Source organism: Gambusia affinis, linkage group LG12 (genome assembly GCF_019740435.1).
Source record: "Gambusia affinis linkage group LG12, SWU_Gaff_1.0, whole genome shotgun sequence".
Taxonomy (NCBI): domain Eukaryota; kingdom Metazoa; phylum Chordata; class Actinopteri; order Cyprinodontiformes; family Poeciliidae; genus Gambusia; species Gambusia affinis.
In genome coordinates, this window is record NC_057879.1 from 42,082 (window position 1) to 57,864 (window position 15,783).

Sequence of the window (15,783 nt, forward strand, 5' to 3'; positions counted from 1 at the left end):
TGAATATGTTACTGTAAATTGCAGAAGCATTTGAAATCAACTGCAGATGACTTGCAGAAATGTAAGAAATAGAAATAGAATGAAGCAAAATGTATAGACATATGTACAGAAAAATTGTTGAAAAAAATCCAAACAATGCATAAATCACATAGAAAAATTAGAAATTGGTGCCAAACAGTGATTAGAAAGCTAAACTGTAAGTACACAGCATTTTACAAGGTATAAAGAGTTAAAAAGCTAAGCTAGCTGAAATACCAATCATAGCATCCAGGCTATCACTAGCACTTTGACCTGCATTAACATACTCCATGCAGTGTGAAAAAACCTGTAATAATCTGCTTAAAGCTAAAACAAGCTAAAATTCTAATGACTCTATGACAGCACTAACATGTTGACCTAAAGTAATATAGTCCCTTTAACTTGCATGCGGCCTGTAGTTGCATTATCAGAGTGCTCCGTCCGAGCTTTCCAGTGTTCCATCAGAGCTACCACCTAGCCTTCCCGAGCATGAGCTATTAGATAGCGTTCACAAATCAGAAGCATCAGCTAGCGTCCACAAGCCAGAGCTAGCAGTTAGCGTCCATAAACCATAGCTATAAATCAGCAAAAAAATCAGCAACAAAAATAGGAACTCGAGAGTGTGAATGCATGCAGGATATATGATACATCAGTGAGATTACTTACTCTTTAGATGATCAGTTACCTGAGGATGCAATCACTTACATCTGCAATAAACAAAAAATATTTCTTAGCATCTTGGATAGAATCTTTGAGTACAGAAAATAGTGATTTATCAGGTCCGATACAGCGTCAAGAACAAACCTGTTCTCCAAACCAATGCCACTTTTCTGCTGGGTTGTGCGGTGATGCAACTCAAAAGTTAAACCACACTTCATACTAGGTAGTGGTGGCAATACACCAGTAAGTTATTTGCTGATCCACCGAAACAACAGAAGAAAAAAAAAAGAAAGGGGGATGTCTGTAGTTTGGAAGCAGTGGTACTATAGACTTTTGAACAGACCATCATTTGACCAACTGTGCCAAAAAAAATCTTGACATAATCTATACATTTTTTAAGTTATAATGACAATAAACTTCATTTCAGTTTCATTCTGTATAGGTCTATGGTAAACAATTATTTTAGTAACTGAGTATTCTATTGATTATTCTTACAATTAATCCAGCAATCAAATTAAAAATTTGATAAAGTAAACAGCAGTATTAATATTGGATTTCCACATCAGCCCAATTTTTCTGTAATGTAGAAAATTAACCTGTAGCAACACCAGCTCTATTTTTTAAGTTAACCTGGACAAAAATTATACAAAAATATAAAATGATGTCCAATTTAATAATAAAGCAACAGAATCACAAACACATACCTAGAAACCAGTTTTTAGTTTTGATTAGATTTTTTTTTTAAATATTTAATTATTTCACACATTTTAAAAAACAAAAGAACAAGCGATCAGTAGGACTGAAAAAACATGTGCATACATAACCAAAAACAATTATTTGTTTACGACTACTTTTCTGTTTGAAAAGGAGTGGGAAGAAGTGAACACTTATTTAATTCTACCCCTTACCTCAATTTATTTATATATTCATTTCAGAAAACGTAATAGATGAACTCTCACTTTGCCCAACCATTTATTGTTAGGATTCAGTTTGTGTTCCGAGTGACTGTTCTTCCTATAGAGGATCTTGGTGGGAGAGTTCCACCCACCTGCAGCTGATTCCAGCAATCAGCTGCTGGATTCTTAAGAAGCAGCAGAGCAGTCAGTCATGGCTTGACTGTCCCACTTGTTGGTAGTTTCAAGCCTCAAGTTCATGATAATGAAAGTTGCTGTTTTGATTGCAGCGTCTCGTTCTAATTAATCTTGTTATGCCATCTCTTCGATCCAGAATTTAAGAGTGAAGCCTGGAACCATACCCTGCCAGAGGATTAACCTACGCTGTTTTCAGACTGCTCTTCGCCCAGCCGGGCTCCAGACTTCACGGCCTGCCTGCTCTTCCCCATTACCACCTCGGAACCTCAGATACACTCACCTGGATCCGTGCCTCTCCCTCAGTGCTCATCTCTGCCAAAGAGACTAACCTGAGCTGGCCAGCACACCCCACAGTCAGTGATATTTAGAAATCACTGACAAATTCTCAGTGAATTAAATCTTCATTGTGCCAAAGACTTACTGGTTTCATGTGTGTTCCTGCATGTGGGTCGGGAAACTTCAATCCAACATAATATTTATAGCGTTTTTGTCCACGTTAAAGACGGAATTTAATTCCTTTGTCATACACAAAAACACAAATGACAGCCTGCCAATCATTTATTGTGACCAGGTTGGTGGTAAGTTAATTTGTTTGATTTGTCTGAAAAGCTGCAGTCACGTTCAGATTCAACCACAGCACATCAGCCCCCTGTGTTCAGTCTGTCTGTTCACCGGTGTAAACACACCTGAACCCAGCAGCAGCTCCAGTAGGAGAAAGGCTTTCCTACTCCAGGCATTCTGAAAAACGATATAAACCTGGACATTGTCATTAATCAATAAAATCCCCCACAGAACAAGCTTAAAAATTGGATGTTATGCTCCTAGCACTTAATTAGAAAACAGTTAGAATTTATACCATCAAAAATATTTTTAAAAATTACTTCACTATTCCATGTGAGGAAGTTGTAGCCAGAATGTGGAAATGCTCCACATAGGAAAATATTACAGGACTTATTTTTAAGCTGGCACTTTGATGAAGAGCTCTTTGTGACATGAATATATGGATATAATATAGATATTATTATGGGATATACTGTATAAATAGCATATCCCATATAAATGTAATAAGACATATGTAGCTGTTTCTTAGACATCCACTTTCACTTCAAGGTGGGAACTGTGACACTGGTTCTATCTCCCAAGATAAGGAGTGGTGAAGGAATGTGTAAATTTAGTAATATGGTTCATCTCCTTGCAGACTGCTATGCTTTATATTAACTTTTGAAACAAGCTATACAAGACACTCAGTAAGGAAAGGAGTCAGCAATTGTTCGAACTGTGTAGTTAAAGTTTCCCGTTAGTAATTATTTAAAATAAAATTGTTGCAATGCACCCCTGTTAAGGCGTCCATGCTTTGTTATGTTAAACTAATCTGTTTAAGTATTAATGTATGGCTAACTTCTTGTCAATAAATCGTTTATTAGAGTTAAGAATAAATCATATGTTTTATATAATTTGATTGCACTGGTGAGGTTTGTAGTCAAGAGAAATGTTACACGCAAAAAAGAAAGACAATGGGTGGTGAAATGTGTGAAAACCCTAACCCTAACCCAGTTTAAAAAAAAATTATCTCTGGCTAGTTGAAAATAATTTCTCAATTTTCACCCGTTTGAAACCAACGCCACAAACAATACTGATGGATCTGACGAGTAAAAGTAAAATAAAATAAAAAAACAATTAGGCTACCTTCACATTTTAGCTACTTGTTTATTTCTAGTCTCATTCGTGGTATTACTTTTACTTAAAAAATAATTCCGCGAAATTAGCTGAAGCTAAGTCGCTTGAAGAATTAGCCGTGATAATTTCGGTAAGCAAGCATGCAACAGCGAGTTTTGCTACCACCCAGCTAGCTACGGGTTGTTTTATTTTGTTTTGTTTTTTTACCTCTGTGTTTAGCCGCAGATTTGTGCTTTTTCTCCAAGTCAAACTTACGAAAATATTTCAGCAATGAATTCTTGGTGAACTTGAACTAAACTGTATTGTTGACTATCAAATATTTCGAACATTTCATCTTCGACCCAAATGAACAACTCACCTGATTCCAGACGCTCCATACTAGACTCGTTGTCGGAAGTGCGTGCAAAATTGAGACTGGCGCCGCAGCTGTAGCATTGGCCTTAAAGTGGATGTATCATGCTTTTAAATCCTTCCTTGTCTTATTTGAATCGTTCACTTATGATCTATAAAAAGTAGAACTGCGATGCTCTGGTCTGAATCCCACAGACTTCTCGTCCACCCTGTTCTGAGGCGCATTTTAGAACAACTCTTATTTCTGACGGGGGGCGTTCCTCTTCACCCCGATCGCCTTTTTTGTAGTTTGATAGCAGCAATCTGTCAACGACTTGTCTGTCCAACATGTAGGAGCCAGAGTCTGACCCAGAGCAGGAGAAACAAGACAGCAAACCTGCAAAAGGAAATTTTATTGTGACACAATCAGGTCGGCAGCAATTGTTATCAACCAGAAATGTAATATTGTCTTCGGTAGCAGGTAAAAGAAGTTTGATGGATTGTGATTTTTCTGCATATTTAATGTCTCTCCTGTTTGTTTGTTTTACTTATAGAAATCTTCGCCTTCTGCTTTCCACCCAGGAGCTGTTACAACAAAGTTTCAGAATCTGACCACAGGGTGGCGCAATCAGTTCACGGTTTAACTGTCAGGTGTCCTAAGTTCAAACAATTTGTAAATATGAGCTTATTTGTTGTGTTATAACTTTGCAGAAACATGTAGAGCCATAAAATTAGAAAAAAGCACTTAAGGCAGGATGGAGACCTTGATTTACCTTTTGCGTTCAAATGAAAAACGTTTTTATATTAAACAATGACTTCTCTTTCAAATGGTGCAACTTATACACTACAGATTTGATGAAACACTTTGCAATTAAACTATTTGTTCAAATTTATCAAAAAAAGCGAAATCACATAACAAATACGTTAATGTAGGGTTGTCATGGTAACGACTTCCCCCATGCAACAGTGCGAGAGATGCAGAGAGCAGTCCTCCGCGGGGATCCAAAGAAGCAAACATTTCACCTGAATCATTTGGGTTGAGTTTGACTTATACGTTTAAAAGACACGGTACCCCACCGACACTCGGTGTTTTCACATCAAACAAATTGATTCGGGTATTTGAGGTGAGTGAATAGGATCTAAGGAATCTTCATGTATGTTATTAGCTGCATGTTGCGCCTATTACGAACAAAATGAAAGTACATATCCGGTTACTACTTATCACAATAAAATAGTGATCGTAATCCGAAAGGTGGAATATTGTTGAGAGAAGACAGGAATCTAAAATAATCAAAAGTGAAACTAAAATAATGTAATAGTTTGTAAAGGTAATGATATTTTATTTGATTGGTTCATAGTTTTGTGACTTCGCCTTTATTTGAACGGGAATTGCCTTATTTCCGGTATAGTACTCGATAGTTTTATAAACTGCAGCCACGCCAGCTACTCCCGTTTTATCGCTATCCAAGCAGTTGCACCGTCATTCCACTCTTATGTTGGCACTTCCACTCATGTTATAATGTGGCAACCTACCATCTGGGGAAAATCCCCCCAGAATACCATGGCCAAATGTTAAAAAATTAGTGGTAGTCAGGCTAATGTTCAGAGAATAAATACAGCCATTATCACACATTCTTCTTTAATTGCAGTTCATAAATATATAACTTGTTGGATAGTTTACAGATTGTTTTGTTTCTTTAAGTGCCATCATGCAGGATCACAGGAATGGTATGAAGCTATTTCCACCACCAGTCAGCAACCACAGGATCATCTCAGAATTCCCTCAAGTATATCCTTTTTTTTCTTTTCTTTTTTTTCATATATACTGTGATGATAATAATTTATTTTAAATAGATGTAGGTCAACCAGAATCTTTGCACTGTGCTTACAGTTTTGTGAACCAGGAGTGTCCAACCGTAGTGCTAGAGATATACTCTCTTCCAAGCTTCAGACGCATCCCTGCTCCAACCCAGCTGAATTGAATGATTGAATTACCTCTTCACCCATTCATAAAGTTAGGGAAATGCTTGACTTAGAGTTATTATTTCGATTCAAGTGTGTTGGAGAAGGATTACATTGAAAACCTGCAGGACTGGAGTTGAAAATCGTGGGACAGGGGAGCTCAAGTCCAGTTCTCAAGAGCTACCATCCTGCAACTTTCAGGTGCTTCCCTGCTCCAAAATACCTGCATCAAACGAACAGCTTGTTAACAGGCCTGTTCAGAGCTGATCCTGGTCTGTTGGAGTAAAAATGCATCTATAATTGCAGGTCAGTAGCTCTGGAGGACTGGACTTGAGCACCCCTGCTGTAGGATACAAGTGACTATTTTACTTAGATCAGTGGTGTCCAAAGTCAGCCAGTACCCTTAATGTTTTCACTCTTTCCTTGTTTTAGCACACCTGAGTTAAATGATTGTTCATTAGCAGGCCTCTGCTGAATTTTGACATGCTGAGGAGGAAACTACGTTACTTGGTAGTTTCCTCCTCAGACAGTTTGCCTTTAGGACCAAGGTTGGGAAACACCGCCTTAGTTAAATGAATGTCACCACCAGTGATGTCAGTAACGCGTTATGTAGTAACTGATGTCGGACCACTTTTTTCAATAACGAGTAATCTAACGCGTTTCTCTTTCAAATCCAGTAATTAGATTAAAGTTACTTATCAAATTTACTGTGCATTACTATTTTCTTTTGTAATTTTATTTTATTTCCTCTACCTGTTTTCGGGAGCGACCGCCGTTTCTATGCGACAGTATCAGCAGCGACAGAAACATAAACAATGGAAGGAAGAGGGAGATGCGTATTTTGTTGCTGGAAAAACAGGAACTAGTTTGAGTTTCGCTCGCCAGGTCCGATTATTATAAGCAGCTTTGGGCTTGTTTTTTTTCTTTTTTGTAAAGTCACTTGCAGATTTAATGAGTGTGGGTTGCGGTTTTTGGGCTTGGAAATAAACAAACATAAACCCCAGAATTTATCTGACATCCAGTTAGTTTTAGTCTGACTCTCCCTGTCCATCATTTCCTGGATGATCCGTCCTGCTGTGTCTTTGTTAATGTCAAGTGAATATATTACCTGTGAATTACGTCGAGCTTCACGTTGCGCTACAGAAAACTGCTAACATGGAGACTATTACGAACTGTACAATGAACCTGAAAACAGCCACGAATGAATGAGTCCGTAAACTTGTGCAACTAAAATAATAAATAAATAATTAATAATAATTAGTAATTAATAAATAATTATTAATATTAAGATAAGTGTCACAAATCTGTGCAGCGGCGCATCTGAGTCGTAAAGCAGCAGGAGTGGAGATACATTGTTGATGTTACTATTATAAAATAACTTGTAATTAAATATTGGCAAAGATCAATGTAATCATCACAGGAGGTGGGGCGTTGTTGTCAGCAGCTGCTGAAAGTAACCAGCAATTTTACTTTTAATGTAACTTAGTTACTTTCCAACTGAAGTAATCAGTAATCTAACTAAGTTACTTTTTAAAAGAGTAATCAGTAATCCAATTAAAGTTACCTTTTGAAAGTAACTATGCCATCACTGGTCACCACATTCAGGATTATCAGAATTATTCTTTGTAATGACAAGTGATGCAGGGACAGACTTGATGTTGGACCTTTCCTTTGGAGCTTTTGGCTAACATTTTATATGTTTTAGCTCACTTTTCTCATTAGCATTTAATGTATTTATTCATATATTTTAAACGTATCCTTTACATTTTATAAAGGTTTACAGGTATGTAAGATTTCATGTGTATATGTGTGCTTGAGTGGGTTAGAATGTGTGTCTACTGTGTGTAATGTCACTATGTGCACTGTGAGCTACTGTAGCCAAGGATAAATTCCTTGCATTTGTGAATGTACTTGGAAAATAAAACCTGATTGTTTTCAGTGCTACACTCCAGAGGCCTCCTTCCAGCTGAAGACAGACTGGGACATTCAGACTAAAGCAGCCTTTAAAGACCAAGCTGCCAGGCTGCAGCCGTGAGTCTCCAATTGTTGCTTTTTGTTCCTAATTACGATGAACATCATTTTGTCACCCATAACATCAATTTAAAAAATTGATGTCTTTTTGAAAGATGGGATCGCCAGAAAATGTCTAAAGTGGTAGTTGTTGGAGACCTCAATGTCGGAAAGACCAGCCTCATTAAAAGGTAATTTAATCATGTACACACACACACACCCACACACACACACACACACACACACACACACACACACACACACATATATGTATATATATATATATATATATATATATATATATATATATATATATATATATATATATATATATATATATATATATATATATATTTAATCTCAGAATTCAGCCTTCGATTGGAGTCTATGTGTAAACCTTTTTATTCTTTGCATTCCTTGAGGGAGTTTTCCTCCTTTGTTTTGGCCGATGTTCACTTTCCACCCCAGGCCTGAAAAACAGTTAGTGGAGCTGATAAAAACTGACACCCAGACTACATTATCATTATCTTTCATTCAGCATTTTCTTTTTTGTTGAAAGCCACAACTGTGTTTTTGTGTATAAATATTAAATCTTAATCTTTTGTATTTGGTGATACCTTTTTACTATTATGTGAACCCACCATTTGTAATGCTAATCAATAAAAGAAGTGTTTAACTTTTTATTTTTATTTTTCAGATTTTGTAAAGATGTCTTTGAAAGCGACTACAAGGCCACAATAGGAGTGGATTTTGAGATTGAGAGGTTTCAGATATTGGGAGTACCTTTCTCCCTTCAAATGTATGTGCTATAAAAAAAATCATCTATCCTGTGTGTTTTCCTCTTTGTGTTGATCTTTGACATTTTCTTCTAGCTGGGACACAGCAGGGCAGGAAAAATTCAAATGCATTGCATCTACATATTATAGAGGTGCTCAAGGTGAGACGTTTTTGTCATATCTATCTTTCACTGATAGATATCCACACACTTCAGATGTGGAGTCATATAAGCTAATTAGATCCTACTGATTTTGTCCAGTGATTGTCACAGTGTTTAACATGGCAGATATTCAATCCTTGAATCATGCACGGTAAGATTTATTTATTTTTTTTTTTTCCAGTGTTGTAGAAAATGTGTTTTAGACCTTGATGATCAATACTTTTATAGTTATTGCTTGGAAGCACAACAAAATTCATTTCAGTACGACCCATCCAAGAAGACAGGTGGCTAGGGCTGCAGCTATCATCCGTGGTGCTGCCACTTAATGTAAATTGCTGGATTGATCCATAAATTATTTCTGTAAGTAAAAAGAAAAAGGGGGGTCTAGGTGAAAGTGGCATGGATTCAAAATTCTCATTTGCTAACCTAAGCTGACAGACAGCATGGAGAGAATTACATAGAAATAAAGGCCTAAGGTAGCTTTAGAAACACTGAAGAGATTTTCAGCTGAGATGGGAGAATCTGTTGACTGGAAAACTTAGTCAAGCATTCCACAAATCTGGCTTAATTGAAAAGTTGTATAAAAAAGAAATTGCAAAACGTCTGAACTGCTTGTTAATTTTGTTAGCATCAATCTGTAATGATATCAAACTTTAAATTAAATGTATTCTAATATAAATATGTGCTGAACATAAATGTATACAATACAATTTGAGGTTGTTCTTTTTATAGTCAGTGGTTGGAGGAAGCCATGAGAGAAAATGATCCAAATTCTTGTTTCATCTTCCTGGTTGGCACCAAGACTGACCTTCTGGTGAGTGTCTTTGAAATCTGATGCATATGCTGAAAGAACATGCATTCTTCTGTTGCACAACTAACTTTATGTAAAGCCCTCAGATGAAAGGGAGAGAACTGAAAAAGATGCTGTCCATATTGCAGCAGAGATACATGCAGAGTTCTGGACACTTTCAGCCAAAACAGGTAAAACTTAGACTTCATGCTGTCCATTGTGTATGCTGCAGTTTAAACATCTTTCATCCACTGAGTACAACACAAGTCTTTGTCAGAACTATTTGCTGTCATTTGCAGGGGAAAACGTGCAGGCATTTTTCTTTAGGGTGGCTGGTTTGGCTTTTGAAAACTGTATAGTGAAGGACATGGAGAAAGGTGTTCCAGCTAGTATTGGCTGTGGGAATGTTATCAGTGAGTAAAGAAGTCTGATAATGTCAGAAACTTACAATGAATGAATAAATATACTTTATTAATCCCAGAGAGAAATTCACAATAAGAGTTCTTATATAGACATAAACATGTTTGTCTTGTCAGAATCGGATCGTATCACTCTCGCAGAGGGCACATATCCCGAGGTGAGGAGAAGCTGCTGCTGATAGTCTGTCTGTTGAGGAGAGCTGCTGCACATAGATACAGCTGCAAGAATCAAAGTAACTGGCCATGTTCCACCAGACTGAAATGTGCCTTATTGCTCTTTTCTTTCTCAAACCACCATGTATTTCTAAGTTTGTAAATAATTCAATCAAATCTTAATGGGTTGACACTGCCAGTGTTTTTCACGGTGCATGTTATATGACAATAAACTCAAATTATGTTCTGATTATATGGACAGTAGGCACATAAAATACTGATTTAGATGGATTTACTATTTTAAAAGTAAACTGTAGGAACTGTTTGGAAAAGGCAGATATTTTCTTTGCTGAAATTCTTCTTGTGAGCAGATGTATTACATCTTTCTGAGTCTAAGGTGTCTTTTCCTTTAATCAGTGTTTAGTGGACTATGTCTCATCCATCTTGTGTAAAGCACAGAGGAAGTATGTATTATAAAATGTATGTGTCTCTTAAGTAATGGTTATGTGAATGGTCCTAAATCTTTATGAACTATGACCCCTTTTGAAGAAGAACATCATTGGACACACTGTCACCGGGACCCCACTTTGGAGCCAGGCCTGCAGGTGGAGCACACTGGCAAGCCCCTGGTGGCCGGGCCTTAAAGCAGGGACCTCAGCCAGGGACAGCTCGAAGAGGAAACATGGGCCCTCCTTCCCATCACCACCTGTGGGAGGGGCCAAAAGGGTCAGATGCAGTGTGGGATGGGTGATGGCCAAGGGTGGGAATTTTGGTGGAAGTGGATGGATGGATGGACATAAATTAAAACATGGGTACAAATTCTAAGCAATGTAGCTGTTTCTTATAAACAAGGGTTCCAGTATTGTTCCTCCTGAACAAGCCCCTGACTGAAGACTCTTAGAGTAATGCTCAGGGTTCTCAATTATTGTTTTTGTTTAATGACATTCATTTTTGCATACTGAGCTCCTGATCAAGTCTTTTTTAGCCTGTTCAGCGTTTTAAATCATTGACTTACACTGCTGTGTTGCTAGGTCCACCTCCGGTTAAACATTTCCTTATTAAATGAATGGGTCAGCAGGCCTTAGTACCTTTTCAATGTTGATGACTAGGTAACTCAGTCAATCGAATCAGGATTTGTGGAGCAAGGACACATCTAAAATGTGCAGTGCAGTGGACCAAAAGGACACTAAACCTTAATTTATCATTTTTAATGTTCTTTGTTCACAAGTGCAATAACCAAAATCCCAAATGGTTAGAAAAACACATTTGTCCACAGATGTGGTCTGATTTTCCACCTGTGTGCAAAAACCTACCATTGACACTGTTGTGTAATGTTTTAGACTTACTTGGAAGAATTATGGTAAAACATTTTGCCAATAGGAGTTTACAACGTGTAGCATATTTGTGATCTAGAGGAGCAAATAAGCCAGAAAACGAAGAAGTTGAATAAATGGATATACTACATTTTCACATGGGAAGAGTTCCAAGCTTCAGAGCTACTGTCCTGCAGTTTTTAAATGTATCCTTTTCCCAACACGCCTAATGAATTCGTTGAATTCACTCATCGGAATTCAACTCTGGTAACGAGCTATTTGTTTATTTCAGGTGTTTTGGATAAAAAAATGCATCCAAAAATGACCGGGTAGTGGTTCTAAACAGCTGAAATTGGGCAGCTGTTTAGAACCACTTGCGTTAGAAGTAATTTTTTATTGTTATTTTACAGCTAACGCTGTAAAATGCCTCCACACACCGAGTTTTAGACTTTTAGTAGGATTGACTAATAACATAGCCGAAGTGAGCACTCTTTCAAACGAACAATCTTCAAACAGTAGAGAACCAATCACGCTACAGCTTTGGATGTTTCTCATGTAGAGAGCCAATCACGACAGAAGTTTGGAGGAAGTGTTGTGGGACTGTTCTAAGCTAGTATGGGATTAAATATACGTACAGCCTAAACGGTTCTACATTGCTTTCATTATATTAAAAATAAAATGTATGTAAGAATATATAGAAATATCACGAATTGTTCTCAAGGATTTGTGTTAATTTAGTGGTCATTTTGAGACTACACGTCAGCTTTCTCGGAGTCCCATGCAAGACGGCAAACGTTACCTTTCCATAGCTGCCTCTGGGAGTTGGGGCTCCCAGTGCTTTCAGGTACGATTACATGTAGTGTTTATTCGCTTTTATAAATGTATTAGCTTTTATATTTTCAAATTGTACTTGCAGCATCGACTTAGTTCAAGGCATCAAGGAACGTAAACTTTTGGGGCTACATGCTACATCTGTAGGAACTGATACTGCACATCACCACAATCCCACCATCACCACAGTGAAAAATGACCGTAATAGCATCGTGCTGTGGGGATGCTATTATATAGGAAAGTTGCGTGGAGCTAAATACAGTGCAGTCATAGACGAAAATCTGGTATAAACTGCAAGAGTTAGCTTCTAGCTAAACATCCAACCAGAGGTAGTTTAGATCAAAGCATGTTAATGTGGCCCAGTAAAACTTCAGATCTATAAACCTTTGAGAGACTCTGTAAATAATTTGTGTTTATAATGTGAAAAAATCTGAAATGTTCAAGAGTAATGTATGCTTTTGTCGGGCACTATTCTAGTCTTAGCATAAATTTAAAACTCTATTGGCAAACTTTTCTTTCTTTAGCTTTTCCAGCATGAAGACAAATAAGTCTTATAAACTCGTACTGCACAAGAAAGGCTTTGGTGGAAGTGGTAAGAAGAAACTTTGAATGCCTCAGTCAGCACCTATTGATGTAAATGTTTTATTGGACTGTATTGAAAATGAGCTTATTCACTGAGCAGATGATGAGCTGGTTGTCAACTCAAAGATCTTCCCTCAAGTCCACCTGGGAGATGTAATTGAGATTGCTCACCCTACAGATGACTACAGGTGAGATGATTTAAAACAAGAAATGATGATCTGGATGTCTTATATTGTTTTGCTGAACTTTTTTTATTCATTGTTGACACTCGATGAGTGTGATATGACTGAGTCTTTTGGTTGGCAGTCCTCTTCTGCTTCAGGTGAAAAGCTTAAAAGAAGATCTTCAGAAAGGTAAATAAAGTTTTATCCTGGGGAATTAGTTGCATTGACTGAGGCTTTGTTGTTGCAGCAGTGGTGACCAACAAGGAGTACAGAACTAGAATAAGTTCTAATTTAGCTCTGTCAGTCGGCCCAGGACAAGCCACAGCTGGCTAGTGTACTGAAACTAGCCACCATCAGTGTGACTGTGTGCGTGAATGGCTGAATGAGAGTAGTGTGAAGTTCTCTGGGATCCTCTGGACTTGATAAAGAAGTAAACAAGTACAGGCCATTTACCATAATAGGAGCGCACAACTACATCCACTCCAGTTTATTTTATTTTGGAGGATCGATGATCAGCTGGAACTTGCATGTGAAACTGATCTTATCCACCAGTTTTATCTACTTTCTAAGACTCAGCCACTGTCTCGGTGCACTGCAGTGAGAGAGGACTGACTGACAGACCCCACTGTTGCCAATTTAGAAACTTTGTTACTATACTTAGTGACTTTTGATTTCAGATTTCTTTTAGACAAAAAAAAAAAAAATGAAATCAGAATCTGCAAGTCGGATTTTTTAGTGATTGGCGTGTCCTTATATATAAATTGGCTATGTCCTTGCTCAAAATGTTGAGTGCAAGAACGTAGCTCTCAATATTTGAGAGCTACATTTGTTAGCTGAAATGTAGCTCTCACTATCCACTTTTGTCTTAGTGGATATTGGGAGATTAAAAAAAAATCTTTCATCTTTGGCCACCTTATTTTTCTGGGTTGAACTTGAAGTGAACCTTGTGCAGAGAAAAGTTTACATTTGTTTACATCTCGAAGCATAAACCATCAAATCTGTCCATACATCTCTTGATACCACATTGCAGAACTTTTGCAATAACTTCATGTTTTGCATCATCATGCTGGACATCATCTTCTTTTGCAGAGACCATCAGTGTGGACCAGACCGTAGCACAGGCTTTCAAGCTTCGTGCCTATCAGGATGTTATTGTTAATATAGTTGACCCTAAGGTATGCTTATTTTGACTGACTTTAACTTTGTTCACCTGCTGATAGTGCAGAATTTCTAACGGTTTTGTGTTTTCCACCAAAAGGACGTAACACTTGATCTGGTGGAACTGACGTTCAAAGATCAGTACATTGGCAGAGGAGACATGTGGAGGCTAAAGAAGAGTCTGGTGGGCCATGTGAATGCTGCCAATGCATACTCCACAATAACCAGGAAATCAGTTCCATTACCTTCACCCTTGAAGTGGCAACAACATGAACAACATTCTTTCTGGCCAGGATATGTCATACATTTGTGAAGTTTTCATGGTTTCTTTTTACGGCAGAGTTAAAGTATAAAATGCATTACCCAAGAAAAAACCTCTACCAAGATAACAAAAAAAGCCACATGAACTTCCCAACCAGGACTGAAATATGAAAATTCTGTCTTGTTATTCTTGCAGCCCTGAACACATTTTTCTATCCTAGTGTAGTTTTGTTGGTCTTTTGTTTTATGCTGTGTGTAATTTATGTCATTTGTCTTTTAGGTGAGCACATGCGCTTATGTGACTCAGAAAGTGGAGTTTGCAGGAATCAGGTACGTTACATTGGCTTCACAGGACTTGATGTTGAATTGACTTTGATCAATTTTTGGAAACTTGGGGTTAGAAGCCTGAAATATAATTTTATTCAGCAATTTAGCAGTTTTAAGTATATTTTTTTTTAGTTCTGTGCAAAATAAAATTGTGCATTATAAGGACATATGACATTACAATATTGTTGTTCTACTTCAATTTTCCCTCCATCATTAAAATGTCCCTACTGTTCCTCTTGTGGTTTGTGATGTGGTGTCAAGGTCTACTTTGCTCTCAGAAAATATGTCATTTAATGATCAAAACTAATGTGTTAAAGTCCTGGCCCTTAAAATGTCTCTTTTAATTAGAGGTCGCACTAGATGTTTTTGTCCTTTATCATTTTGATGGACAGCATAAAAAAAAAAAATCGGTCATCTGCTATTTTTACCGGTCAAATTTTAATCATATTAACATATGCTATTTTTAGTTAATATTCACCTAGTTGAACTGTGACCCAGATCCCATCACACATAAAGAAGATGAATGCATCTGCCTTTCTCTCTGGAGTGACAAAACCACTGACTGTGGCCCCAATAACTTAGAATAACTGAAATGAAACGACTCCACTTAAATTACCAGCACTTCACCTACTGGGGTCTGAATGCACAGTTTCACCAATTCCTCCTGGTCCACATCTGCAGAGAAATCTGCGCTGGTTCATCAGTCAGTTAGATCTGTCTGATCCAAAGCGATCAATTGAACTCTGCCAGCTTTTTACCCTGTGGGCAGTCCGTGTGTGCCTTTTTATCAGGATCTTTGTGTGTGGTTTCAATTCTCCGAAATGGACAGGTGTTACGTCGAGCAGCGCATCTTGAAGACAGGAGGGTAATATCTTCCAGCTCCATTTGTTAAAACCACATTAGTTGTGCAGCACACTGCGCTTGTTACAGTCTGATTCATTTCTGCACCTTTAATTATTTCCTCAAGATAAACTGCTGGTCTTCTGTTGAGACTATAAATGGATTAACAAAACATGGAAAACTCTTTAGTTTTCTCTATTCTAATGGAGACTGGAATTAAACGCGTCATTTCAACCAAAGGTTTGAAATGCGCTTCCTAA

At 37.5% G+C, this 15,783-nt stretch overlaps 2 protein-coding genes across 16 annotated transcripts in view; both read left to right on the forward strand.

The window, feature by feature from the left end:
* Positions 1-3,900: 3,900 nt before the first annotated feature.
* LOC122841085 (ras-related protein Rab-36-like) lies at positions 3,901-11,054 on the forward strand. 10 transcript variants are annotated; one of them, XM_044134080.1, is made up of 14 exons: positions 3,901-4,206; positions 4,331-4,427; positions 4,744-4,813; positions 5,479-5,563; positions 7,678-7,769; positions 7,865-7,939; positions 8,446-8,547; positions 8,621-8,685; positions 8,785-8,836; positions 9,418-9,499; positions 9,576-9,666; positions 9,775-9,888; positions 10,012-10,052; positions 10,600-11,054. In XM_044134080.1, exons 3-14 carry the CDS (start codon positions 4,752-4,754, stop codon positions 10,870-10,872), a joined length of 1,134 nt encoding a protein of 377 aa, XP_043990015.1. In that variant the 5' UTR covers positions 3,901-4,206; positions 4,331-4,427; positions 4,744-4,751; the 3' UTR covers positions 10,873-11,054. The 10 variants fall into 10 exon arrangements, with proteins under 10 accessions (XP_043990015.1, XP_043990013.1, XP_043990012.1 ...); XM_044134078.1 differs by having other exon boundaries at positions 3,902-4,206; positions 4,331-4,449; positions 10,597-11,054; XM_044134077.1 differs by having other exon boundaries at positions 3,902-4,206; positions 10,597-11,054.
* A 910-nt stretch (positions 11,055-11,964) lies between these two features.
* Positions 11,965-15,783, forward strand: part of depdc5 (DEP domain containing 5, GATOR1 subcomplex subunit) — a 41,715-nt gene continuing 37,896 nt past the window's right edge. For 5 of the 6 annotated variants that reach the window (XM_044134070.1, XM_044134074.1, XM_044134075.1 and 2 more), the window contains exons 1-7: positions 11,965-12,204; positions 12,716-12,783; positions 12,874-12,961; positions 13,080-13,126; positions 14,027-14,112; positions 14,196-14,279; positions 14,637-14,686. In XM_044134070.1, the coding sequence (XP_043990005.1) occupies positions 12,726-12,783; positions 12,874-12,961; positions 13,080-13,126; positions 14,027-14,112; positions 14,196-14,279; positions 14,637-14,686 (413 nt within the window). In that variant the 5' untranslated portion in view covers positions 11,965-12,204; positions 12,716-12,725. Of the gene's footprint in view, positions 12,205-12,715; positions 12,784-12,873; positions 12,962-13,079; positions 13,127-14,026; positions 14,113-14,195; positions 14,280-14,636; positions 14,687-15,783 lie in introns of those variants that run through there. The other variant, XM_044134076.1, reaches the window with a different exon arrangement.

What these genes read in the sequence shown, in the direction of transcription:
- LOC122841085 (XM_044134078.1), top strand. Translation starts at nt 4,752, where the DNA reads ATGCAGAGAGCAGTCCTCCGCGGGGATCCAAAGAAGCAAACATTTCAC. An exon ending in TTTCACCTGAATCATTTGGG is followed by an intron (nt 4,814 to 5,478) that starts TTGAGTTTGACT and finishes TGTTTCTTTAAG; the next exon opens with TGCCATCATGCAGGATCACA. An exon ending in CAATCCTTGAATCATGCACG is followed by an intron (nt 8,837 to 9,417) that starts GTAAGATTTATT and finishes TTCTTTTTATAG; the next exon opens with TCAGTGGTTGGAGGAAGCCA.